Source organism: Bidens hawaiensis, unplaced genomic scaffold (genome assembly GCF_021521415.1).
Source record: "Bidens hawaiensis isolate Kalapana, Puna unplaced genomic scaffold, B.hawaiensis_p1.1 tig00000670_1, whole genome shotgun sequence".
Lineage (NCBI taxonomy): Eukaryota > Viridiplantae > Streptophyta > Magnoliopsida > Asterales > Asteraceae > Bidens > Bidens hawaiensis.
In genome coordinates this window covers 642,355-669,960 of record NW_027491040.1, presented here as the reverse complement: position 1 = coordinate 669,960, position 27,606 = coordinate 642,355, and the positions used below count along the sequence as shown (strand labels likewise).

Sequence of the window (27,606 nt, the reverse complement as noted above, 5' to 3'; positions counted from 1 at the left end):
AATTAAGTTAAAAATATGGCCGGAACAGACGAGATTTTTAAAAATCTCGTCTAGTGTGTCAAATCCTTTACACATGTCACCTTTTGATTGGTTTAAAAATCATGTCGTTTATTTTACCAAACCGTCTCCTCAGTACATATTTGATGGGTTAGTTTGGGAACTTGGACCCATTTAGGATTTTTTTTTTCTCTCTGTTGTTTTGGATTATTTTGGGAATTATCCCATAAGTTATCCTCACTTTTTAACTTACAATAAAAAGTTATGTGGAAAAATAAGGAATCCCAAACACCCCCTTGGAGTTGGGCTCAAAAACTTAGGTTTTGGGCAATAAAAAATATGTATGGGGTAGTTGGGTTTTTCGACCTACTATAATATTATAAATCTATAAAAGAAATTATAGATTTGAACGGGTTCCTATAGAGTGCAAAAAAAAACCTGAACTTGGAACCAGACCCGAAACCGGGTTTTTTTATACCCGGGTTTTTAATACCCAACCCTACCCGTATGATACGGATAAGGTATGCAATTTAGTACCCAAAACCGTACCCAGAATCGGACCCAATTTGTACCCAGTAATACTCAAAAACCCGAATCGGTTTCATACCCGGAACCGGGTTTTTCAAATACCCAAAACCGGGTTTTTCAAATACCTGATTGATACTCAATATTACCCGAAAAATACCCGGAAAAATAATACTAAAAGGTTCAACCCCTTAAAAAATCCAATATGTACCCGAAAAATACCCCAAAAATGCCCGAAAACCCAGAAAATAGAGTTTTTTCAATCCCGGGAAATACCCGGTTTTAGAATAACCGGTTCTATACTCGACCAGAACCCGATACATAGGGTATGGTTTTCAGAGACAATATCCAAACCTGAACTTGACCCGGGTTTGCCAATACCCGATTTTCTAATACCCGGTTATACCAATATCCGGTTCTAAACCCGAAACCGGGTATTTAAAATACCCGATTTATGCACCTCTAGTTGCCTATGCCTCCTCAGCCCGACACTAAATCCACCCCTAACGCAAACTGTCATGTTATTCAAGTTTATAACCTTAACAGAGCGGCTAAAGTAATGAATAATGAATGCATTCACCTTTGTTTACATTCTTATTAACTTGAAAAGTTATATGAATATATATAGTTACTTTTGTGCAAAACACCCTTCCATTTAATAGAAAACCCAAAGTGTGTTAGTCCTATAGAATCAAATGCCAAGAAACAAAACCACAAATATTAAAACCGTGTAAAATAAACCGTCGTAAAATCGAGAAGCTGATAAACCACATCAACGGAAGCTGCTACAAGTGGATGAATTCGTCTGTTAGATCATATCATTGTTACGACTACAACGTAAGACAAATGGTACCATGAATATGTAATGTTAACATCCAGAAATGACAAATTGTTGTAATTTACAGAAGGTTACAAAGATGAGATGCATCCTATATAATAATTGTAGAATGTATAATAATATTCCAAAAAATGACTTTGAACTTTTAAAACGCGATATAGGTGTTAGAAGTAACTCATGAATGTGAAAAGAATGAAGAAATTTGATCCAGAGTTGGGGATTAATGTCAGACATCTTCTAATCTTCTGTAAAAAAGAACATACGCAGCAGAAGTCTTGATCCGGCCCTCATCAATTGGAGAAACATAGCTGTCGTCAAAGTCGAACCATCTATCACCATCATGCTACATGACACCAAACATTAAATATGAGTATGTATGGTACCAATTGGACAACTTTAACAATATACAGTTACAACTTAATATTAACTAATGGGATTCTCCGTTGGGAATTCCATCGTTCGGTTTGTTTTGGTACTTGTACTCTCTTTAGTAACCGAAAAACAAAATCCAGAAAATAAAGTCGTGATATGCACAAAAGGATATCGACATGGGTTTGACATTGATTATAAACCATAAAATGAATCCTGATACTGATACAGATGTTTGGTCAGAATTGATTTGGTTCGTCAGGCACCAACACTCGTATAGCTTATGATATTAAAAATACAAAAGATATTCTATTTTGAATACAGCTTTGTTTTAAACAAAATTTATGCAAAATGTCAAAAAAAAAAAATTAAATTAAGCACAACTGTGAAAACCTAAAAACGAATGCCGAAAGAAAAATAAGTATACACAACTGTTTATTCAGTTTCTCTAAGAAACTTAACAAACACAAGTTATTTGAAAGAAACCAAATTAATTAATAAAGGGTTAAAAAGTATATTTTCTATAGGGGGTGAATTGAAAGCTTTAAAAATAAAATAATGTATTGTTAATAGGAGTTGCCAATTGTTATTAACACAACAAGAGTGGATGCTTGCTTACCCGGATGAAGGCGGTATAATGGCCTCCTCCCATGCTTCCATAATGATTACTAATCGCATAAAGCATGTAACGATGGCTTGATCGCCCATTACTGTATGCAACACATGTTGACAAATCAAGATCATGAATAGGAAAGTCCACATATGTTTCCAATTTATTCTTCAAAAATCTGCTGTATGAAAATCTCTTCAAATGAATTACTAAAATCTCCGGCAGTCTCCATAGGTCCAACTTTTTACTCGCTTGCCTGTGCTTTTTACAGCCAGGACAGTACCTATAATATTATCACATATTACATCTTTGCAATGGACACTTCATAAATGTAGATTAAAATTAATATAGCACAAGCTTACCACATGTCATCTGGTCCAAGTGGTTCTTCCTTAAGGAAAGCTTCCAGGCATTTATACAAGGAAACTGACTCTTGAGGCCGTTTGCTAAATAGAGCGGGTTTGTAAACTTCAACTGGTGAGCTAAGAAGGTGCTGATCGTAATGTTTAAGCATGCTATCAGACCAACATACAACAACATTCAGTTGACACGCCAACTCTAAAGTATCATCCATGATAATCTCAGAACCTTTGATGTTTCCATTATCATCAGTAAAATAGAACTTCACATCACAAGCTGAGGTGTCTTTAGGGATGTTACTTTCTTCACCCTCGGTTACAGTGTTATGATTTTCTTTAGCTTTTGTTGTGAAAGGTTTTAATACTTTGAAATATAAATCATGAATATCTTGTCCTTTTACAAGTTCACCACATCCTACAAGAGGAAGCCCAAATGCCTTGCAACTTAATTTGTGAGTTTCGGATGTTGAATTCCTGAAAATACAACTTAGTTATCACGCACAGCAATATGTCATTTTGACATATAATGAACTAAAGAGAAAGGAAACTGAAGTTAAAAAAAAATTAAGTAGCTAAAGGGAAAATACCATATTTTCTGTTATTTTTTCTTCATAAAAGTCTGTTAACCATTTTTTGCTCAATATAAACCAACATTCTTTCTGTTTCTTATTTCTTGTAAAGGTCCCTTAAAAATATTTTGCACACAAGAAACCAACATGCTTTTAGTTTTTTATCATAAAGTTCCAACTTAACATGTTAAATTTAAAAAATATTGATATGATTGGTGGAATCATGAAAACATTTCATGCTTTAAAAGTTATACAAACCATTTTATATGTTTTTATCTTTTTATTTTATATTGAGTTACGTCATCCGCAATCATGTAAATTTATTATATTGTTTTTGAAAGATTATTTGTTATTATCAACTTATAGAAATAAAAAATGGAAAAGAAAAGACAAACATTGAACGAACTTTTCGTTTACGAGTGTCCAACTTAATACATTAATTCATCTGAATTCTTCCCTCACGTAGTATCAACTTAAAAAATCACAAATTCGTTAAAATTTTACATGTGGAAGTACTTTAATGTGCAAATTATGTTAAGGAACTTTTATGAAAAAAAAAAGAAAGAAAGAAAGTTCAAATTTTTATGTGCAAAAAATTGTAAAGGGTCTTTTATGAGAAAATAGAGAAAGTATGCTGGTTTTTTTAGTATTTGATCTTAGTTAAAATGAGTAAGTTGTATTTTTTATTTAATTTTAAATATTCTCCCAATGTAATGCCATGAATACCGGTTTTATATAAGCTCAGTATATAAAACAGACAAAGCATAAGCATAGAACTTACTTTTCCATCTGCTGTTGGACAAAAACAACCCGAGAAAATTTCTCAAATTTGTTTTCTAACTTATAAGCAACAAGGCGATCGTCATCCCTAATTAAAGATAATGAATCAGTAGGCTCCCCTAGAAACCGTATGATATGATTGTTGTATACCTGTTGAATATAATAAATAGCTAACTTAAAAGATAAACAACTAAGAACTTAAACTTGCTTGAAGTTAATTACCTCAGCCACCATTAGGGTTTCATGATCCCCTAAAGAACATGCGACTCTCAAAGAACGCATAAGATCTTCAAACTTTCCTTGTTTGGGAACAGTAACTGTAACTGAAGTCGGTTGAGCACTTCCATCAGAAGGCACAGCTGTCAAAGTCATTGTCCTCATTGATGTCGATGGTAAAGGTAATGACAGATACATGAACGGGTCAAATGTCACCGAGACCTTCTTGCAAATTGGACATACTAGCGTTGACCTATATTGACCCTGCCAGTATTAATAATATAGAATAGAATTAGCAACTAACTATAACCGGTAGCTATTTTTTTTATAATATCTAATTTATCATTAATTTGATTTTTCTTAAATGGGTAACTTTTTTTAAAATCCTAGATACACACTGTTACATTTTGTTCTCAACATCCCAATATAAATTTTATTGGAATTGGAGTTGTATTCAAAGTTAAGTGTTTATTGGTATTGTAAGCAGCTTTTCGCACATGCTTGGATCAATAATTTCAACCACTCAATGACGATGACAATTTTTGTATTTCACGTTTATGCACCGTACAAACATCGGTTAAGGTACCCATAGTCATTTATAGGGTTTCGTTACAAGTTTCAATAATATTTCACTGTTCGGCCGGTATCAGTATTCAGTTTTATGGTTTGGTTTCCGGTTTCGATAATATTTTGTTGCTAGGTCGGTAACGGTACAAGTATCATTTATACGGTTTGGTTTCCAGTTTCGATAATATTTTGTTGTTCGGCCGGTATCGGTATTCAGTTTTATAGTTGGGTTTCCATTTTCGATAATATTTCGTTGTCCGTTCAGTATCAATACCGGTATTCTTCTTTATGGTTTGGTTTCCAATTTCAATAGCATTTCGTTTATCACTGAATTTAACTTTTCTCTAATAACGCACATCCGTTAGTTTCTTTTAAAACTAAGTAAACAGTTACGTTTCATTATATAAACATTCTCATATATAATCTAATGAAAACGGATTTGTATAAGAAAGGTACTTTGTATCGAACCGAACTGAACCGGTACCGGTCGAACAACACGTGTGTTTCGATATAAATACACTGAATAGCCGCAACATGCGGGCGTAAGCCACTAGTTTCAATACAAAATTCATGTCAACAAGAGGTTGTAGTGATAAGCATTACAAAAGACAAAAGAAAGCAAAAGGTTTGCTATAGTTTACTTACTTGGCATACATCAACTATAACCGAGTCATTACGAGCAAGGTGATTCTGCCAATACTCATCAGCTATATCTTCATCTGGTCTACCATCTCCATCTTTGGCTTCAACATAAGGTTTGCATTTAACACGATTCAGATCTTCATGAAGTCCATCTAATAGAAAAGCAAGAAGTTCCTGCATTAGCATACAAACTAGTCATTGTGACATCATCAAAGAAACAAAATGAAGCCAGTGAATCAGAGGGCTACAAACTTGAGAATCATGTTGATTGAAGCCACTGAATTGAGGAGCAAAATGAGCGAGCTTTGACTTAAATGATCTTGGTGACACGGATGTAGCTCCAGGAGCCCACAATGTCTTTAAAAGATCTCCAAATGCCATTGCAATCTCACCCTGCCCAAAGTGTAACAAACAATCATTTCAAGAAGAATCTATCTACCAAGTATATAACCTAGTGAAGAATAAAATAAAAAGAAAGAGAGTGAGCAAGAAAGAAAGAAAGAAAGAAACATACATTCATGCCTAATGGATTATCATGGTTTATTTCTTTCCTGTGATCTCCAAGAAAGTAATCAACAAGCTTTGGTGTATGTGCAAGACATTGGAGAGAACTATTCATAAAACAAGTGTTTCCCAAGTTTTGTAAGCCCGTTAGGCCCAATGAACCCTTCTCGCAATAGCTTCCATTTGCGACTGCACCATTCATCTTTGAACAAGTCTCGTCTTTTTTGGTTATGTCTTTGTTTTTATTCAAATCTGACAACCCGTAAACTTGCAACTCCAACAGAATCTGAGGTTATATCATTAGATTAAAATACTATCCAAAGAAATGTCATGCACATTTACGTAACGAGGCACAGACTTACATCTTGATCTGACTGTCTAGGAGAGTCTTTTATATTCTTATTCAAAAGAAATTGGGTTGTTTGTCCAGAAAAATCCAGGATGTGTAACTGCACAAAGTTTCCTATAAGGAATATGATGAAAAGAGTGAAGAAAATATGCACTTACAAGTTCAGACTCTAGGCTAAAAATCTTGCAGGCTCTTCGGAAGCACTCAACAGCATTGTCCTGAGAAATAAACATTCAACAACTCATTATGAGATCTTTTTCAACAAATAGACAAAGATGGATACGTATGTATGGATTCATGATATGTTTCCGTCTTCTTGAGAAAGTACTGGGTACAGATATAAACTAACTAGACAAAGGAGAAATCTTGTATTGCTGGTAATTTACTCTCAAGAACTAGATAGGATCCGAAATGATAACAAATGGGTGGGGGTGGTACCTACCTTTTTGCTGATTCTTACTCCGAGTCCGGGTGTGTTGGAATCTTGTAAAACGGAAAGCTTGAGTTGTAAAGGGTATACATCTTCGGTTGAAGTCTTTCCATTTCCATCCTTGGCAGCATCGCTATGCCTATCTCGTATCATACAACACAAGCAAACGGAAATATATATATAATAATTGTTGGTTAACAAAACATAATCAAGCAAGCAACATACATGTGGCTTACCATTTAAGGGCCTGAAGCCACATATCAGCAGAAACCAATGCATAGTTTTTATTATCATGCCGTTGGTCTTGTTGTTTTTGTTTGTTAATAATAAGGTTAAAAGCGAGATCTGATTTAAAAATGTTGAGGATCTTCATAGGACCAGCGTAAGCCGGCAACGCATCGTATAAAACCCCTTCTTCATCATCTGGATCTTCAGCCTCCTTCCACCACCTACACAAAAACATAAATCAATCAATTTTGTAAAGTAAAAAAACGGATATTATTATTATTATTATTATTATTATTATTACCCGAAAGGAACCAGGTATAGACGGTCGGAGCATTGTTGTTTTGTGGAAGTATCGGAAACTTCCATTTTTAGATTCAAGAATGGCGGAAGATTTAGATTTAGATTTAGATTTAGATTCAGATTCAGAGATTCATTCAATTGAAAATTTCTTTTTTCTTCTCAAACAGAAAGAGAAGAGAGAGTGACGGACGGAAATGGGTCCTCCCCCTTGCAGACGCAGATGCAATCGGCTCCCAACGTTTCCTTTTTTATTCTTTCATTTCATTTTTATTATTATTAAATTCAATATATTTTCCTTTTTTTTATTTTCTACAACTGTCTGCAATTTTTTTTTATATTTAACACACCGCATCGGGACATACCCGTCTTCAATCTGAAGAAAATCCCATCTAAAGCCAACACTCGCCCGAATGCATGACAATGCGATAAGATACGAACATGTTTAGTTTAAGGATTTAACTAATAAACGCTACCTAGTCGCATATCTACCACGTTTAGTTTAATGATATGTGATTGTTCCCGTGTTTTAGTGGGTTGTTTTGCATAATAATCACATAAACACTTGTAAATAATGTTGATTATTATCTTCAAGATAGAAGAAAATACAAGTCATGTGGTTACATAACCTTATATACCATGCAAAAACAATATTATCGTTAATAGCTTCATATTATTTACCAGTAATCAACATATTAAGAACTAGACAGAAATACAGCCAATGTCCCCCTAATTACATGAATCCCTTCATGTTCTATTAAGATACAAACTATTACCAATTGAACATGCAAACAAAAAACGTCAAATGTAAAGTGAAAATCTATAATTAAAAGTTAATTCTAAAACATGTTGATCAACTCTCATGCTAACACTTTGACAAAGTGACCTAAATTATGTGTTCCATTTCAACACAATAGGGCATTTCTCCATTCCTTAGATCTGTCACAACAAGATACTTATAACAATCACCCTTATAGCATATACAAATAATTTCTTTATCTATCGATCTATCTATCTATCGATGTATCTATCTACCTACCTATCTATCTATTTATATAATTGTCTACAATAAAATCTTACGAGTCGCTCATCTGATACACAGTCTTGTGTCTTGGTCTTTGTATAACGTATTTTGGTTAATAGATAATGTATAGGGGTATTTTGGTCATCAATGTAAAGGTTCATTCATTAGACATATCTAACGAGGCCCACTTAGTTTGTCCTCATTAGTTATATATGTTAACGAATGATTGTTAACGTATAAGGTTCATTCATTAGGGGATTTTAACGAATAAACATAACGTATGACAACGAATGAGAGGCTCATTTGTTAGGCCTGTCTAACGAATGAGCTTGTTTTATATATATATATTTATGTGTGTGCGTGCGCGCGCGCGTGCGTGTGCGTGTGTATTAATCTATAATAGTTCTTATTATTATCATTGAGCCTCTTTACTCTGTCCAAATACTCTCTTAACACACACTAACCCACCCAGTTAAGGTAATCACCATATCCTAATCATAATTCATGTCATAGACTAGATCTTAAAATATGTGTCTATTCTTTCAACAAATGTTAACGAATGTGCCTATTCGTTTGATAATTTTAACGAATGTGCCTATTCGTAAATGATTATTAACGAATAAGGGTTATTCGCAAAATAAATTGTGAACGAATAAGGGTTATTCGCAAAATAAAATTTAGTATTTTTCAAGAAACCCTTGCACAAAAAATTAGTACATCTCTGCAAATGGGATGTATAAGCACTTCAAAGAGTTAATTTGGGATAACGTTAAAAAGAGAGGGAAACCGAAGTAAAAGATGTTGAATGATCGGGAGTTCATGAAGATGTGTGAAGAGGTCAAATGTAAAGATATGTTTTTCTTTACCGGTGCTGATGGATAGCTAATGTCACACCCCGACCAAATGCGGCGGAACATGCCGAGGTGTAACGATTGCCCATAAGCACATGACACTAATTAAAGTGACAATATTTAACAAACTCATTTCATATCACAACATCGAAAATGTCACATAACAATATTCATAAGACAAATGCAACAAAATATAGCAAACCAAATATTGTTCGTTTTTGCTAATATCCTAGAGGTATTTGTGACGTTTTCTTCTCCAAACTCCATAATGAACCAAGATGCAAACCTGTAACATTTCATAAAATAAGTTTATCAACACAAATGTTGGTGAGCAATTCATAGATTTTGAACAATATGTATATAATAAGAAAAGCCACAATCTTGTATACAAAACAACAAATAAATTGCAATAGTTTGGGTAATATGAGGTCGCTAATAAGAATACATTAGCGGCACCGTCTATAAGAGAATACCAAATAGATTCGAATTTCATGAGGTCGTTAATAAGAATACATTAACGGCACCGTGGTATAAGAGAATACCATATAGTTTACGGATTTATGATTCAGCCCTCCAAAAGCGGTAAACACATAAGCATATAACCATGTAAGCATAGAACACCAAATCGAGCATTTATTTAAGTAAAGTATACAATAACGTTTGTGGTTTAAGACTCAAATATAAAGCATTTAATTTGAATAAGTATGAAATGTCACCCACAAAACAAAAGATGGAAAACGGGGTATGAAAGTACTCATATTCAAATAATAAACTAGAAAAGTTGATAATTTGGAGATTTGCCGGAACGACTGGTTTAATGTATGAAGCCTAAATAAAAAAAAGTCTTGGATTTAGAAAGATTGTCTTGAAGATCTTTAAACAAAATAATTGTTGCAAAAAGTAAACAATTAAAGTTCAAGGTTTAAAATGTAACTATTTAAGAATTTATAATAATAACCCTTTAAAAATGTAAGTTTGCTCAAAACCGGGTTAAAGTATCTAACCTTAATATTTACTTAAACTATGTTAAGTAATAAGGTGGGAAAAATGCTAAAGTGCAATTCCTTTGGGATAAAGATACTAAAACGGGTCTTTAACGAGTGTTCGGGTCTTGACAAATGATCGAAACCAAAGTCAACTTTCCAAAATAATGAATGTTATGAGATAACTCAATAAAACTTAATAAGACTTAACCAAGTATGTAGATCTATTGTTTTAGAACTAACAACATACGTTAAGCAAGTGTTCGGTTTTGTCGGTCCAAACTTTGTTATGAGATCAAGTTGGATCCAACATTTCCAAATACTTGAGAAAATAATTAAAATCAGTTTGTAAACTATTTTTAAAGAAATATACAAGTCTTGATAGCTAAAAACACACTTGTGTGTCTTAAGCGAGTAAAAAATCGGATCGGTTCGGTTTCCATCTCACAACAAGTTCATAAATGGATTACACATACCCATATATCATAGATCTTGTATAATAATGTACAAATGAAAATACTTAAGTTCTACAACTAAAAGGTCAACAACAAGTCTTTTTAACAAAAGTTCGGTTTGGTTCAGTTTCCATCTCACAATGAGTTCATAGATGGTCTCCACATACCCAAGACTTGTACATGTGACTAACAAACTAAAATGAGCAGAAGTTAAGCATAAATAATATGTGCAAACAAGTTATGTGAGTGTATATATATCAAGAACACGAAGTCCTCTATGAAGCCTTTCCTTACGAGGTCCGAAACTTAACCAACCGGAGTCGGAGAAGTAACTACCAAAGGTAACAAGGGGTGTGTATTATTTATATGTTGTACCACCATAAACAAGTATTAATAAGACTACATAAGCTAATTAGAATGAAAGAAATAACTCAGTTTGACTTTGGAAGTCAAACCTTCAAGAAAACTAATAAAACAACCTGAAAGAAATAACTCAGTTTAACTTTGTGTAATGATTCCGACGAAACTAGGCATACCCTAACCGGTAGACAATAGTTATGTCATATTTAATGTCGGGTACATGATTTACCATAGTAATTATACGAGAATACATGGTTCACTGTATTGATTGTACGTGAATATATAATTCATCGTATTGAATATGCGATTAATCGATCGATAATTATTGAAACCCGAACGAATCGAGGGTTCAATTATAGACGATATCTATAATATTTAGTGATTTTACGAAGCATTAATGCTTCGGGATAAGTAAAGTACGGCACAGAAAAAGAAATTCGATTTAATGGTACGTCGGTACATTAAACGAAACCTTTAATACCAAACCAAGCAAGAGACGATCGATCAAGCCGAAAAAGATGCGCAATTATTAATAATATGATGTTTTAAGTTAATAAATGTCATGGTTTAAGTTTTTAAATCGGTTTTATATAAATTTCATTTTTTTAAGCCGAATTAAACATTTAACCGAAAAACGAACTGAACCAGATTATCCAAAACATTATCCGGATTGCGAGAATCCAAATGAGTGGCCAAGAATGGAGAGGTGGGTCCCACCCCACCCCTCCTTTAACACCGATCGGATTGGGGATCATCCCCTAGCCCTTCATTTTCTTTTTTCTCATCAAACCTCTCAACATTCATCAACTCTTTCCATATTATGATTCAAAAACCGAGAGTTCTAGCAAGAAAAACAAGGTAATGATCGAGTTATGCACGTGTTCATCTTCGTTTCTTGAGTTTATTTGCAAGAAAATGAGGTTTCAAAGATGAAAACAGATTCTTGCATGATCAAGTGATGTATACGGGTTATACAAGGGATCTTGGTCCAAGAAAGGAGTTAAACAAACCAAAAACGAATTTTTACGGTTTAAACTTTAGTTTTGAAACAATAACCGAAACTATAGTGTAAGAGGCTTGATCGTGAGTGTAACTTGCTTGGTATTGTGGTATGTTGGTTGTAGGTTCTGTATTTAGTGGTAGATAAGGCGGAAAGACGAGTTTGTAGCTTGTAGTGGAGGAAAACAAAAGGTATATTCGGTTTATGTTTGGTTTTGGAGTTTTTGGACAGATTGTTGATGGTTTAGAGTTAGGTAATGAAATTTTATAGAGGTGTTAAATACATGAAAATAAGAGTTGTGTGAAATTTTGGTAATTTTTGGATAAAGTATGAATATTTGGTGAATTTAATGCTCGGTTTTGGCTAAAAATGGTGAAAAATAGTTAAATATCATGAAAAATTCTGGAAAATTACAGATAAGCTTTTTATAACATGTATAAGTCACACACAAAATTTTAGGTCAGTTGAAGAAGTCTAAGTAGGATTTTCGGTTAAACGAGTTCTAGGGTTTTCTAGCTCGGTTTTAGTGAAAATGGCATGTAAAAAGAGATTTTGGTTCTGGAAATATTACAGAGGACTATGTAGATGGCAGGGGACATCCAGGAAAAATTTGGGATTTTTCTAAGGTCGTTTGGTATTTACGACATATTTAGTGTTTAAATGGTGTTTAAAAATAGATAAATAAATTTTAAATATAAAAATTAATTCTGGAAATATTTTTATATAATTCCCCACTGTCAAAAAGTGAATTGTGCAAAATTTCAAGATCCGAGATTAAACGGATAATTAGTTGTGCAAAAACAAACTTTTGAAGCTTAAAACGCGTAAAACGGTAAAGTTCGCTTAAACGAACTGACTGGTGTATAAAAACCCTAAAAATTAACTATTTTCATTTAACTGAGTTAAACAAGTAAAAATAATTCGGATGATTTGGGTAATTTTAAACGATTTAACGGTTTCCGGTGCACTAGAGACGGAAACGGGTCCCGCGGCCAATCGGGGCGTCTAAACCGAGCTCAAATTTCACAACTTTAATTAAATTATCAGTCAACCACTACTTTCGGGTCGTGTGTGACCAAACTCATTTTTGAAACGTAAAAAAGGATAACCGTGCTAGGCACGCAAAACGGGAAAAACGACTAATAATAATTTTGACCATTGAACTCTAAACGAAATCACAATCCGAGTCCGGAGAAGTGTTCTGGGTTAACATTGCCCCGGAATGGGTACAGTACTGGGTTAACAGTGTCCCCAGATGTACCGGTTAACACGGTTAAAATTATATTAATAATGAGTGTATAGTAACAATCGTAGGGATCATATTACAGATTGGACGTGTTAACTGATAATGATTGTTGTTACCTGCTTGCATGTGCTAAGGTGAGTTTCACGAGCCCCTTTTTCTGAATTGTTTTTAAATATTTTCCCGGGGCGGAAGCATGTTACTATTGAAATGTTTAAGTACATACTGAACGCATGGATTTGCGTGTGTTTATAAATATATGATTGTACAGGAATCGTACGGAATGGGTACAGTACTGGGTTAACAGTGTCCCCAGATGTCCTTAAAAGTGTTTCTGGGTTAACGTTGCCCCCGGAATGGGTACAGTACTGGGTTAACAGTGTCCCCAGATGTCCCTAGAAGTGTTTCTGGGTTAACATTGCCCCCGGAATGGGTACAGTATGTTGGAATTACGTATGCCCGAGACACATACTTATACTAATGTGGCTAACTGTGTTTGATCCAAGTCGGGTCATACCCAATAACAAGCTAGACAACACCAAATGTATTCTTTAATGATTTGATCATTTAAACGAATACCGAACACTACGCGTTTAGAAAATTGGTTTTCTAAACAAACACACTTGAGGATTTAAATAAATTATCTGGATAATTTGTTTATATAAATTAATTATTTAATTGGTTAAATAATTATGTAAATGCATGTACATTTTATAAAATGGTTTTATAAAATGAAAGGAGATAGTTTTAATTGTTAAAACAAAACAACAAAAAAAATAATAATAATAACAATAACAAAACCGGCCACCCCATGTGGGTGGTGGTTTTTGGTCCAATCAAAACTTCCTTGGTTGGTTGACCACTTTATTATTTACTCCATCCTCCAAGACATGCATTCATGCTTTGATTTTTGAATTTCCAAGTGCAAAAATATCAAACTCTCTCTCTCTTTTCCCTCTCCAAACTCACGGCCAAATAGGGGCTGTTTTGGGAGTGAATTTTGAGCTTGACCAAGTGTTCATAAATCCTAGCAATCACTTGGTGTTGTTGCAAAAGCTTGGGGTATCAAAAGCTTGAGGTTTTCTTCTTTGGAGGCTAGCCATTCAAAGACATCATCATCTTCATCCACTTACTTGTTCTTCTAAAGGTAGAAGAAGGTATATTTTATATTTGTGAGCATTTTAGTTCTTGTAATATTGATCCTTGGCTTTGGGTTTTAGTTTTAACATAATGGTATGTTCATTAACAAGTTTTAAGATATAAGCTTCCGTTGCGTTTTTCATGTTAAATGGTTAACTTGAACTTTGATAAACTTGTATAAAACCCAACAATGGCATCAAGAGCCGGTTACAAGGACTTATGCTCCTTGCATGTTCATAAATTTCGGGTTTTTTCATGGGTGAAAAAGGGGTCCGAAATTTTGGTGGATTTAACCCCCATGGTTTTGTAAGATCTTGACATGCATGGAAAGATCTTAGGAAACCATTATTAACATTTGCATGTTGAAAATTGTAAATTTTTGGGGGGGGGGGTTTGGGCCGTAGCCTCTTGGGGGGGGGGGGGCCGATTCCTTTGATGTTTTTGGGCAATGGTTGCTTAGGTTGCATGCTTAGAACATTTGGTATGTTTGGATGTGTCATAACCGAAACCGAGACCTTGGATGTGTTGATTGTTGTTATGTGTATGTTGGTTATATTTATTATTCAATATGGTTGTAATAATTCATATTTTAGGCTTGTGTAATTTATTTATTCATAAGTTGGTATGTAATAAATAGATTAGTTGCATTTTCTTTGTTTTAGAAAAATATGTATTAGGATACATTTTGTAAAAATTGAAGATGCAAGAATTGGTGGATTTGGGACTTGGACCAAATTTTGGGCTTGTTGGGCCTCACCGGCCCATCATGGGATTCAAGCCCATTAGGCCCATAAATTTCACTCTTGGGCCCAAGAAGACTTTTGGAAGTTTGGAGCCCATTTACAAGCCCAACAAGAACACAACAACTTGGAAAGGATACTTGAAGCATTTGGATGCAAGATCAAGTGGGAGTCAACATTCCATCCTTGTGTCATGTTTTGTCCCTTAGGTGAGACTTATGACCTATACTTGTTTCGGCTAACAAGTATGGTCAAACTTAGCGGTTCTCGGTTATGACTATATTTTGCATGTATGCTTGGTTGTTTGTTTTACTTTATGTAATGTGTGGTTGATAGATATTAGGATATCCAAACCGTCACATAGGAACGACAACTAGCATAAAACGGGTTCTATATATATTTGGTAATATCGCGTCAATTAGTTAATAAAATGGGTTTATTAAAACTAAGCGATTACTCACATATAATAAAATTGGTTTTATTATAACTTGAACCTTGAAAATTGGTTTTCAAAATCGCCATATTACTAAATGCATGTTAGGATATGGCATAATGTTTTTCAAACTAGAATATTGGAAAACTTAAAATCCCTTTTTCATAATAACCAAGGAAACAAGTCTAACACCATCCTTTTGTATAAACACTTAACGTATTAGGAAACTTTTAATGGGATATAGGTCACCTAACCATTTTAAGCAACTAATATACTTAGGGTAATATTAACATATTTGTGGGATAAAGGTCACCTAACCACTTATATGTTAATCTTACATGTTTTTACAAGTAGGACGACTTGAATTGGAAACCATGTGATAAAGATCACCTAAGCATGGGGTCCAATGGTGTTGATGGGATAAACATGCCAACACGAAATAAGGATTTCGAATGGTCCCATACCTCTAGAAGTTGCAAAAGGTTGCAATCGTCAAGGTTGACTACCTTGTTAAATCAAATAACGGGATAAAGGTCACCTAACCGAAATTTGATTTATCGTTGGATTCTAGAATTTAATTATTATTTTAAAATTTGTAATAAAAGGGTATTAATAATTAAATTGTTTATAATACTAAAATAGAACTTTGTTAAATTTTGTAGATGGCCGCTAACAATGCAAACACCTCTACCCATAACACCCGTAACCTATCCTTAAGAACCATCCTTGAAAAGGATCGTCTAAACCATAATAACTTTATGGATTGGTATCGCAACTTGAGAATAGTTCTCAAGCAAGAAGAGATATCATATGTCTTAGACGATCCCATTCCCGACGAGCCTAACGTGGAAGATGAGGAGGCTTATAATGATTGGGTTAACTACACCAAAGATTCGGTACAAGCCTCTTGCCTCATGTTAGCAACTATGATTCCCGAAATCCAAAAGGATTTCGAGCATCATGGGGCATACGACATGATAACTCAATTGAAGGAAATGTTCCTTCAACAAGCTAGAGCGGAACGTTTCGAAACGGTTCGAGCGTTTCATGCATGTCGTATGGAGGAAACCCAAAGCGTCTCATCTTATGTCCTAAAGATGAAAAGCTACATTGAAAAGCTTAATAGGTTGAATTGTCCCGTGTCTAATGAGTTGGCTACGGATTTGATCCTCAACTCATTGACCAAAAGGTTTGAAACTTTTGTCATGAATTATAACATGAATGGATGGGACAAAAGCATTGGTGAGCTTCACGCAATGCTAAGAACGGCCGAAGCAGGAATGGGTAAAAAAGTTTTACCCGTTCTAACTATCAATGAAGGCAAAAGGGGACATAACTCCAACCCCAAAGCAAATGTTGCTAAGGGCAAGGGCCACGTTCAAGGAAAGGGAAAGAGGAAAGCCATCACGCCCTACAAACCGAAGGAAAAGAAGCAAAAGGTTGCGACGCAAGATCCATGCTTTGAGTGTGGAGAGATAGGTCATTGGAAAAGAAATTGTCCGACCTATCTCAAAGCGTTAAAAGATAAGAGGGATGCGGAGCATACCTCAGGTATTATCTTTACTATATATGTTGAACTAAATGTTATTTCTTCAAATACATGGGTACTTGATACCGGATGTGGAACTCACATTTGCAATTTGTTGCAGGGGTTCAAAAGAAGTAAGCAACTCAACAAAGGGGACATTAGTCTCTTTATGGGCAATGGAGCAAGAGTTGAAGTCCAAGCTCAAGGAGACTACATGTTAAAGCTTCCAAGTGGTTTGGAAGTAATTTTGAAAAATGTTTTGTATGCTCCTAAGTTAAGGAGAAACATTATTTCCGTGTCCCTTTTAAAACAATGTGGCTTTGTTTTTAAATTTATGGATTATGATATTCATGTTTTGATGAATGGCATATTTTATTTTAAAGCTATACCCATGAATGGTATATATGAAATAGATCAAAGTGGTATGTCACATAGTAGTTCAATATATAATGTCAACACCAAGAAACTCAAGAAGGACTTGGGTGATCCCTATCTTTGGCATTGTCGCCTTGGACATATAAACAAGAATCGCATGCAAACTCTTCGCAAGAGTGGTATTCTAGAAACCAATGAGTTTGATTCATTTGATGTATGTGAATCTTGTTTACAAGGCAAAATGACAAAGCAACCCTTTAATAAAACTTTTGAAAGGTCAAAAGAATTATTGGGTATCATACATTCGGATGTATGTGGTCCTTTTAGACCAATGACTAGGAATGGTGAAAGATACTTCATTACCTTTATTGACGATTATAGTCGATATGGTTATGTGTACTTAATGAAACACAAAGATGAAGCTTTTGAAATGTTCAAAGACTTCAAAGCTGAAGTAGAAAGACAACTCAAAACCACAATCAAAGTACTTCGTAGTGATAGAGGAGGTGAATACCTAAGTGGTATTTTTCAAGATCATCTTAAGAGTTGTGGAATTATTTCACAACTTACTCCACCTGGAACACCACAACATAATGGTGTGTCTGAAAGGAGAAATCGTACCCTATTAGATATGGTTCGATCAATGATGGCTAGAAGCACTTTACCTCTATCATTTTGGGGCTATGCTTTACTTTCCGCTGTTCGCATATTGAATATGGCTCCAACCAAGAAAGTGGAGAAGACACCTTTCGAAATATGGCATGGAAAGGCTCCATCGCTATCTTTCTTAAAAGTTTGGGGTTGTGAAACTTATGTAAAGCAATACACCCCAAACAAGTTAGAAGTCCGATCCACTAAGTGTATCTTTATTGGTTACCCTAAAGATGATATAGGATATTACTTTTACGATCCTAGTGAGCAAAATGTTATTATTGCACGAAAGGGTAAGTTCTTGGAAACTAAGTTCCTTAAGGAAGGAACTAATAGTAGAACAGTGAAATTTGATGAGGATCAAGAATCACAAGATGATACACAATTGGTTGATACTAGCACTCAACAAGAGGTTGTTGAAAGTGATCAAGTGGTTGATCAAAACACACAAAACGTTCGCAGATTTGGTAGAGTTAGCAATCCACCCGAAAGATATGGATTTTTTGTAGAAGGTTGCTACGTGGTAGATTCGGATGAACCAACCACATACCGTGATGCAATGTCCAAGAATGATTGTGACAAATGGCTTGAAGCCATGAACGTTGAGATGCAATCCATGTATGACAACCAAGTTTGGGAATTGGTTGAACCACCACTCAACTCCAAAGCTGTTGGAAGTAAGTGGGTTTTCAAAAGAAAAACGGATATGCATGGAAACTTGGATACTTATAAAGCAAGACTTGTAGCTAAAGGTTTCACTCAAACTCAAGGGGTTGATTATGATGAAACTTTTTCGCCTGTGGCAATGCTAAAGTCTATTAGGATATTATTTGCCATAGCCGCACATTATGATTATGAAATTTGGCAAATGGATGTCAAGACCGCTTTCCTAAATGGATATCTTGAGGAAGATGTCTATATGGTTCAGCCTGAGGGTTTTGTCGATCCGAAACATCCTAAAAAGGTATGCAAGTTAAAGAAATCAATCTATGGATTGAAACAAGCATCTAGAACTTGGAATCATCGTTTTGATGAAGAAATCAAAAATTTTGGATTCATCAAGAACGCTGATGAGGCTTGTGTGTATAAGAAAGCTAGTGGGAGTGTAATTACCTTCTTAGTATTGTATGTCGATGACATTCTACTATTTGGAAATGACATTCCAACCATGGAAAGCGTTAAAGCTTGGCTTGGAAGTAAATTTTCCATCAAGGATCTTGGTGAAGCAGCCTATATTTTGGGAATAAAGGTCTATAGGGATAGGTCAAGGCGCTTGATAGGTTTGAACCAAAGTACATACATTGATAAAATCTTGAAAAGGTTCAAGATGGAAAACTCCAAGAAAGGTTTTGTACCTATTCAAAGAGGGACCATATTGAGTTCAGCTCAATGTCCAAGCTCAAAGGATGAGCAAGACATGATGAAACAAATCCCATATGCTTCTGCTATAGGATCCATCATGTATGCGATGATATGTACTAGACCGGATGTGTCATGCGCTTTGAGCATAACAAGCAGATACCAACAGAATCCAGGAGACAGTCATTGGATGGCTGTTAAGAACATATTGAAATACCTTAGGAGGACTAAGGATATGTTTCTGATATATGGATCTGGTGAGGAGGAACTCGCTATAAAAGGTTACACGGATGCGAGCTTCCAAACTGATCGAGATGATTCTCGATCACAATCTGGGTATGTGTTCACTCTTAATGGAGGAGCTGTCTCTTGGAAGAGCTCAAAACAGGAAGTGGTAGCATTGTCCACTACAGAATCAGAATACATCGCCGCTTCATTGGCAGCTCAAGAAGCTGCATGGTTGAAGAAATTCATTACCGATCTAGGGGTGGTCTCTACCATTCAAGACCCCCTAGAAATCTTTTGTGACAACGAGGGTGCGATTGCTCAAATCAAGGAACCTCGTTCGCACCAAAAGACAAGGCACATAGAGCGGAGATTCAACTACATAAGGGATGAAGTTGAAAAGGGAAAGATATGTATTCGCAAAGTTGGAACTGATCAAAATCTTGCGGACCCATTCACGAAGCTCCTAGAAAGACCGAAACATGAGCGTCATGCGAGTGGCTTAGGACTTCGATATTCTAGTAATTGGATTTGATCTATTTTGTATTAAAGTTTAAAAGACTTTTGTAATTTAACTCTTTTATATGATTATGGAATCTTGAGTTAAATTCTAATTTTGCATGTTTAATCCATGAATAAGTTATCTTATTCTAAAAGTCCGTAGTCGATCACATTTGTGGGAACAAATATGAAGCAAGACTATTATGAACTAGGATTGGTGGATATTCATAAAGGGTGAATATGGAGCATAGGTTTGCTGCCAAAGTTCATAGATATTTGTGGGATACAAATATTGGACTGACCCGCTCTCAATATTACTACATGGAGTCGATTGACCTGATCATTAGTAATTTTGAGTAAAGGAGAATTTCATATTATCCTTAGACCTGAGATGTATATTGGGTCTTGATTTTCACCGAGTATTACACTTTGACTCTCCCCTTCGCTATTCGTAAAAGATGGTACATAAGGATGAGCTCAGGTGGAGTATAAAGTGATAGTGAGAGGCGTATACAGTCAAGATGGAATTTGTTCCTCTTATGTGTTGAGAGTTTAGATGTCTAAGGCCTGATAAAGTTGAATTGAAAAGAGAATGATCACCTATGTCTCTTAGATTCAACATGACATCTAGTAACAAAGGGATATAATGATAGATTCACCTAAATCATATCAAGTAAGGGACTTGAAGGCATGATGTTATTGAATGTCACTTCGTCAAACACATTAGGGGTGGTGAACTGTTGTTAGGCGGTATTCACCACTTGCATTAATTTTCTATGTATCTCGTGCAAGTGGGAGATTGTTGGAATTACGTATGCCCGAGACACATACTTATACTAATGTGGCTAACTGTGTTTGATCCAAGTCGGGTCATACCCAATAACAAGCTAGACAACACCAAATGTATTCTTTAATGATTTGATCATTTAAACGAATACCGAACACTACGCGTTTAGAAAATTGGTTTTCTAAACAAACACACTTGAGGATTTAAATAAATTATCTGGATAATTTGTTTATATAAATTAATTATTTAATTGGTTAAATAATTATGTAAATGCATGTACATTTTATAAAATGGTTTTATAAAATGAAAGGAGATAGTTTTAATTGTTAAAACAAAACAACAAAAAAAATAATAATAATAACAATAACAAAACCGGCCACCCCATGTGGGTGGTGGTTTTTGGTCCAATCAAAACTTCCTTGGTTGGTTGACCACTTTATTATTTACTCCATCCTCCAAGACATGCATTCATGCTTTGATTTTTGAATTTCCAAGTGCAAAAATATCAAACTCTCTCTCTCTTTTCCCTCTCCAAACTCACGGCCAAATAGGGGCTGTTTTGGGAGTGAATTTTGAGCTTGACCAAGTGTTCATAAATCCTAGCAATCACTTGGTGTTGTTGCAAAAGCTTGGGGTATCAAAAGCTTGAGGTTTTCTTCTTTGGAGGCTAGCTATTCAAAGACATCATCATCTTCATCCACTTACTTGTTCTTCTAAAGGTAGAAGAAGGTATATTTTATATTTGTGAGCATTTTAGTTCTTGTAATATTGATCCTTGGCTTTGGGTTTTAGTTTTAACATAATGGTATGTTCATTAACAAGTTTTAAGATATAAGCTTCCGTTGCGTTTTTCATGTTAAATGGTTAACTTGAACTTTGATAAACTTGTATAAAACCCAACACAGTACTGGGTTAACAGTGTCCCCAGATAATATTATATTATGATATTGATTCATCAAGGTTTACTCAAATTGTGAAACTCACCAACTATTCGTAGTTGACCCGTTTTCTCACATGCTTTTCAGGTACAACTAAGATGAAGTGATTGCTTACGTGCTAAGTGCTTGATGTGTGTAAGATTTGCGTGTGGGATGTTAGGATACATTATATTACATAGAATTATGTATCGTATGGTATGATGTGTGTATCACCTAGACGGTAATGAAATACGAGATAATGTAATTTGAAGTATATTAATGTATTCAGTTTTCTTTATAAACAATGTGGTTGATATTAGAGGTGTCTGTTGCACCCCGGTTACGTTTCCGCTGCGGTTACGGGGTGTTACAGAAGTTGGTATCAGAGCCATTGGTTATAAGGAATTAGGATGTCTTTAAAAGATACCTAAATATAACCAGTAGCTCAAGTATTATAGGATCTGAATATCAACTAATAATATATAGTGACGGGATCTGGATGAACTTGGATGAACGTCGGACAAGATCGATTAAAGACATGAAATGTCGGATGAACGCCAGCAAGTTCTTGTGGTAATTCGAGTCGATAAGCTACTTTCCCAACACGCTCAAGGATTTTGAAAGGACCAACGAAACGAGGAGCTAGCTTACCCTTCTTTCCGAAACGGACTACCCTTTTCCAAGGAGATACTTTTAGAAGGACAAGATCGTCAACATTAAATTCAATCGGTTTTCACCGTTTGTCGGCGTAACTCTTTTGACGACTTCTAGCGGCTAGGAGGTTCTTACGAATTTGATCGATCACATTGGTAGCTTCTTGGACCATTTCGGGTCCCGTGATTTGAGCTTCATCGATTTCTTTCCAACTAATCGGAGATCGACATTTACGACCGTAAAGAGCTTGAAATGGAGTCATATCAATGCTAGAATGGTAGCTATTGTTATAGGAAAACTCGATGAAAGGAAGATGAGAATCCCAATTCCCACTGAAATCAAGAACACACGCTCGTAGCTTATCCTCGATTGTTTGAATCGTACGTTCGGATTGTCCGTCCGTTTGAGGATGATAAGCGGTGCTAAGATCGAGACGAGTTCCCAAAGCTTCTTGAAGAGATCGCTAAAAATGAGAGGTGAAACGAGCATCGCGATCGGAGATGATAGTCAATGACAAACCGTGTCGACACACAATTTCCCGAACATAGATTTGAGCAAGCTGCTCGACATAATACTTCTCGCGGATTGGAATGAAATGAGCAGATTTGGTCAATCGATCAATGATCACCCAAATGCTATCATTGCCTTTTTGGGTGTTCGGTAATTTAGTGATAAAGTCCATAGCAATGTCTTCCCATTTCCAAACGGGAATCGGTGGTTGCTCGAGTAGACCAAAAGGTGTTTGATGCTCGGCTTTGACTTTTGAGCAAGTAAGACATTTAGATACAATCAACTCTATGTCCTTTTTCATACCCGGCCACCAAAAGGTAGCACGAAGATCGAAATACATCTTATCCGCACTGGGATGAACGGAATATCGCGAATTGTGAGCTTCGTCGAGTATACAAGTTCGAAGGTCATCACGATTAGGAACCCACAAACGATTAAGAAAGTACAAAATACCATCGGGTTTGGTTTCAAGTTGAAGTTCGGCTCCACATGACATTTCTTCGTACATGTTACCTTCTTCAACGGAGGTACGTTGAGCTCGAAAGATACGGATTTGAAGATCGGTTTGAACAACAAAACTTAGAAGCAAAACGGATTTAACATTAACCTTTCGACTTAGAGCATCGGCGACAACATTCTCTTTACTGGGATGGCCGCGAATTTCGTAATCGTAATCACTAAGTAATTCGGCCCATCGTCGTTGTCTTATGTTGAGATCTTTTTGGTCAAAAATATGTTGAAGGCTTTTATGATCGGTAAAAACCACACATTTCGTACCATAAAAGTATTGTCTCCATATTTTGAGAACGAAAACGACGACACCAAGTTCGAGATCATGAGTCGAATAGTTCTTCTCGTTGACCTTAAGTTGCCTTGATGCGTAGGCGATGACTTGACCTCGTTGGATGAGAACATAACCAAGGCCTTGATGAGAGACATCGCAAAATACAACGAAATAGTCGTTTCCATCGAGAATGGTTAGGATAGGAGCATTGCAAAGCATTTCCTTAAGAGTACAAAAGGCTTCCTCTAGCTTCTAACCCCAATCGAATGGTTTCCCTTTATGAGTAAGGGAGGTAAGAGGCAAAGAAATTTTAGAAAAATTTTGAATGAAACGCCGATAATATCCGGCCAAACCGAGGAAGGATCGAATTTCCGTGGGAGTCGTTGGAGTTTTCCAATCCTTATCGGCCTCAATTTTAGCGGGATCAACATGAATACCTTTGTGGTTTACGATATGTCCTAAAAATTGAACTTCCTCGAGCCAAAATTCACATTTGGAGAATTTGACGTAGAGTCGTTCGTTTCTAAGGAGTTCGAGAATGGAACGCAAATGTTGTTCATGTTCGGCTTTGGATTTAGAGAAGATAAGGATGTCATCAATAAAGACAATAACGAATTTATCAAGGAATGGTTTGCAAACACGGTTCATGAGGTCCATAAATACCGCGGGTGCATTTGTTAACCCGAAGGGCATAACCAAAAATTCGAAATGTCCATATCGAGTACGAAAAGCGGCTTTAGTAATGTCTTCTTCACGAACACGCAATTGATGGTAACCCGATCGAAGATCGATTTTGGAGAAACAAGTTGCGCCTTGAAGTTGGTCGAATAGGTCGTCGATTCGTGGCAAGGGATAATGATTTTTGATGGTGAGTTTGTTGTTAAGCTCTCGGTAATCGATGCACATACGAAACGAACCATCCATCTTCTTCACGAAGAGAACGGGAGCGCCCCAAGGAGAAGAGCTTGGACGAATGAAACCTTTATCGGAAAGTTCTTCGAGTTGGTTTGATAGTTCTTGCATTTCCGATTGGGCTAAATGATAAGGAGCCTTGGCAACGGGCATCGCGCCGGTTACAAGATCGATTCGGAATTCAATCGGACGAACGGGTGGAAGACCGGCGACATCATCGGGAAAAATATCAAGGAAATCACGAACAACAGAAATGTCTTGGATCTTCTTTTCTTTTTTGTCTTTTGTCACCGAGAGAGCTAGAAACGAAACGCACTTTTGGCGTAAGTACTTTTGCGATTAGGAGCATGGCATGAGATTAAGTCTTCTAGAAGTAGCGTTCCCAAAGACCTTAAGAATTTTTCCGTTGATGAGCGGAATGCAAATGAACTTATCGAAGCAAACAACTTTGGCAAGGTGAAAAGATAACCAATTCATGCCTACTATGACATGAAACTTCCCATTTGCATTGGGATGAGATAGATAGAGAATTTATGATTAGCAAGGATAAGAGTATAATCGAGGACGACTGAGTTGATGATAATAGAATTGCCATTGGCGACTTCAACAGAAAACGGTCGGGAAAGCTTAGTTCGAGGCATAGCAAGTTTCGATTCAAATTTCAAAGATATAAAACTTCTATCGACGCCAGTATCAAATAAAATAGAAGCCAAATGATGGTTCACCAAAAACATACCGTTCACGACATCGTTTGCTACTTGAGCTTAATTTGCATTCATCATAAAAGCTCGCCCTTGATTTCCATGGTTGACTTGAGGTGTTTGTTGTGGAGGTGGAGGTGGTGCTTGTATGGCTTGGATGGGTTGGATGAGTGGTGCATTGAGTTGGGGGAGTTGGGTTTGGTTAGTTTGGACTTGGTAAGCTTGGGTTTGGTAGTAGGGTACGGTCATGGTTTGGTTAGCAAAAGTGAGGCGAGGGCAATTGTTGCGGAAATGGTTTGGATCTCCACAATTGAAGCAAGCTCGGGGTGATTGGGGTTGGTTTGGTGGGTAGGGTGCATAATGGTTTTGGGCATTTTGGGTAGTGGTTCTTGGTTGGTTGGCTTGGGTTGGTTGTGCGGATCAACATGAGGTATTAAGATGACCAAAACGGTTACAAATGGTGCATTGGTGACATGGAAAATGTGACGGATGATGTCGTTGGCAAGTGTTGCATAGCGGAAAAGTACCGGTATAGGGTCTTCGATTTTGGGGAGCTTGGGTTTGGTTTTGTTGTTGTGGTTGGGGTTGAGTAACAACATAGTTTCGGTAGTTGGTTTTGGGTTTCTTCTTGTTGTTGTTCTTGGTTGGGATGAGTTGGAGTAGTTTATGGCTTGTGGTGCGGGTTCAACCTTGGCTTGAGTTACGGGCTCGGGCTTGGCTTTCTCATTCAGTTTCTTGAGGGTTAGAGTGCCCGCCTTCACATGATTTTCCGATAGCGCACCGGCTAAAGTGATGGCGTCGTCAAGGTTCAAGGGTTTGCTACTCATAACGGAGTCCCGGATTTGTATTGGTAAACCCCCAATGTATTTGTCAAGCTTGCGCTCAGTCGGGGTAACCAAGTGAGGGACAAGAATGCTCAACTCGTGAAAATGAAGTGAGTAGGCGCGTTATCACCACTTTCTTGTTTCAGGTTCCAAAATTTTTCCTCAAGCTTTGGACCTCGTGTTTGGGACAGAATTTCTTCATCATAAGCGCCTTAAGATCGGCCCATGGAAGAGCCATAGCTGTATCCAAACCTTGGAGGTGCATAACACTACCCCATCATGTTAGTGCGGTCTTTCTAAACATGCTTGAAGCAAAAAAATTTTTTTTCGCTTCGGGTCATTCGCTATGTCGAAACACACTCTCGATCGATTCGAATCAATGCAACAAGGTAGTCGCACAATTGGTTCCAAGGAACTCGGACGGGTTGGCACTAGTAAATTGTTTATACAAGTTAGATGCGGGGTTGGGTTCAACGCGTGCAACAACGGGTGCGGGTTGGTTAGCTTGGATTTGGGTTACAAGTTCGGGAATCACAGCGGCCATTTGTTTGACGATGAATGCAGCCATACATCGATTGGAGTTCTTGCACGGTCTTAGTGGAGGCATGCTAAAAGATTATAAAGAAAATAGGATATGTTTTTGGGTAAAAAGAAATGCATATGAAGGTGTATAAAAATAAAGTAGGATGAAGTTTAAATTATTTATTGTGAATCCTAAAGTTAGTAAGGAGGAGATGTTAGTGTTTGATAAAAATGAAAATCTTTGTATATAAATAGCAAAACCGAAAACAATCATAAATGATTTTTGAGAGGTTAAAGCTTGAAAATTTTGAGATTTTGAGATTTATAGAGTCGGAAAATCGTGCATGAACCACCATAACTTGATATTCCAACACTAAAAAGTTTATAAAACACCACGTTAGAGTCTAAACATGTGCACGGACCACCGCGACTTTTACATGTTTTCGACTCAAATAACGATAATAACACAATAAATCAAGATAGAACGTCATGTCAAAACACTAGTCCACGAACCACCGTAGTTCTATTGTTTTAACACTGAAAATTAGGATGGCGACCAGAACCCTCGCATTCGACTACTTAAAGAATTGACTTATATATCACGATTTGTGGCCAAGAAAACCAGCACTATAACTCAACCATCCCAGGTAAGTAAATCACCTTCGATTCTTGGAAACTTTTTGTCAAATGGTCGTTTTATAATGTCTCATTTTCTATGACGGCTACAAACCCGATATAAACACAACCTTTAAGGGATTTGAAACAATGGGATCCAAGTTAATGTTGTAATCCATAAAACACAACGAAAATCTACTTTTGCATTTTAAGGTAAGGATACCTTGGAAAT

At 36.2% G+C, this 27,606-nt stretch overlaps 1 protein-coding gene across 1 annotated transcript; it reads right to left on the bottom strand.

The window, feature by feature from the left end:
- Positions 1–1,284: 1,284 nt before the first annotated feature.
- Positions 1,285–7,386, bottom strand: LOC143530982 (ubiquitin carboxyl-terminal hydrolase 8-like). The gene is made up of 13 exons (XM_077026389.1): positions 7,285–7,386; positions 6,992–7,204; positions 6,768–6,894; positions 6,484–6,543; positions 6,339–6,425; positions 5,987–6,262; positions 5,725–5,865; positions 5,476–5,646; positions 4,270–4,527; positions 4,049–4,197; positions 2,702–3,172; positions 2,349–2,622; positions 1,285–1,703 (listed from the first exon to the last, which is right to left on the bottom strand). The coding sequence occupies exons 1-13, from the start codon at positions 7,347–7,349 to the stop codon at positions 1,587–1,589; spliced, it is 2,409 nt and encodes an 802-aa protein (XP_076882504.1). The 5' UTR covers positions 7,350–7,386; the 3' UTR covers positions 1,285–1,586.
- Between the last annotated feature and the right edge of the window lie 20,220 nt (positions 7,387–27,606).

Excerpts from the sequence above, each read along its gene's own strand:
- LOC143530982 (XM_077026389.1), bottom strand. The coding sequence starts at position 7,349 with ATGGAAGTTTCCGATACTTCCACAAAACAACAATGCTCCGACCGTCTA. Across the intron at positions 6,895-6,991 it reads TGGCTTCAGGCCCTTAAATG|GCATAGCGATGCTGCCAAGG; the intron begins GTAAGCCACATG and ends GATACGAGATAG. Across the intron at positions 6,426-6,483 it reads TTAGCCTAGAGTCTGAACTT|TTACACATCCTGGATTTTTC; the intron begins GTAAGTGCATAT and ends AACTTTGTGCAG.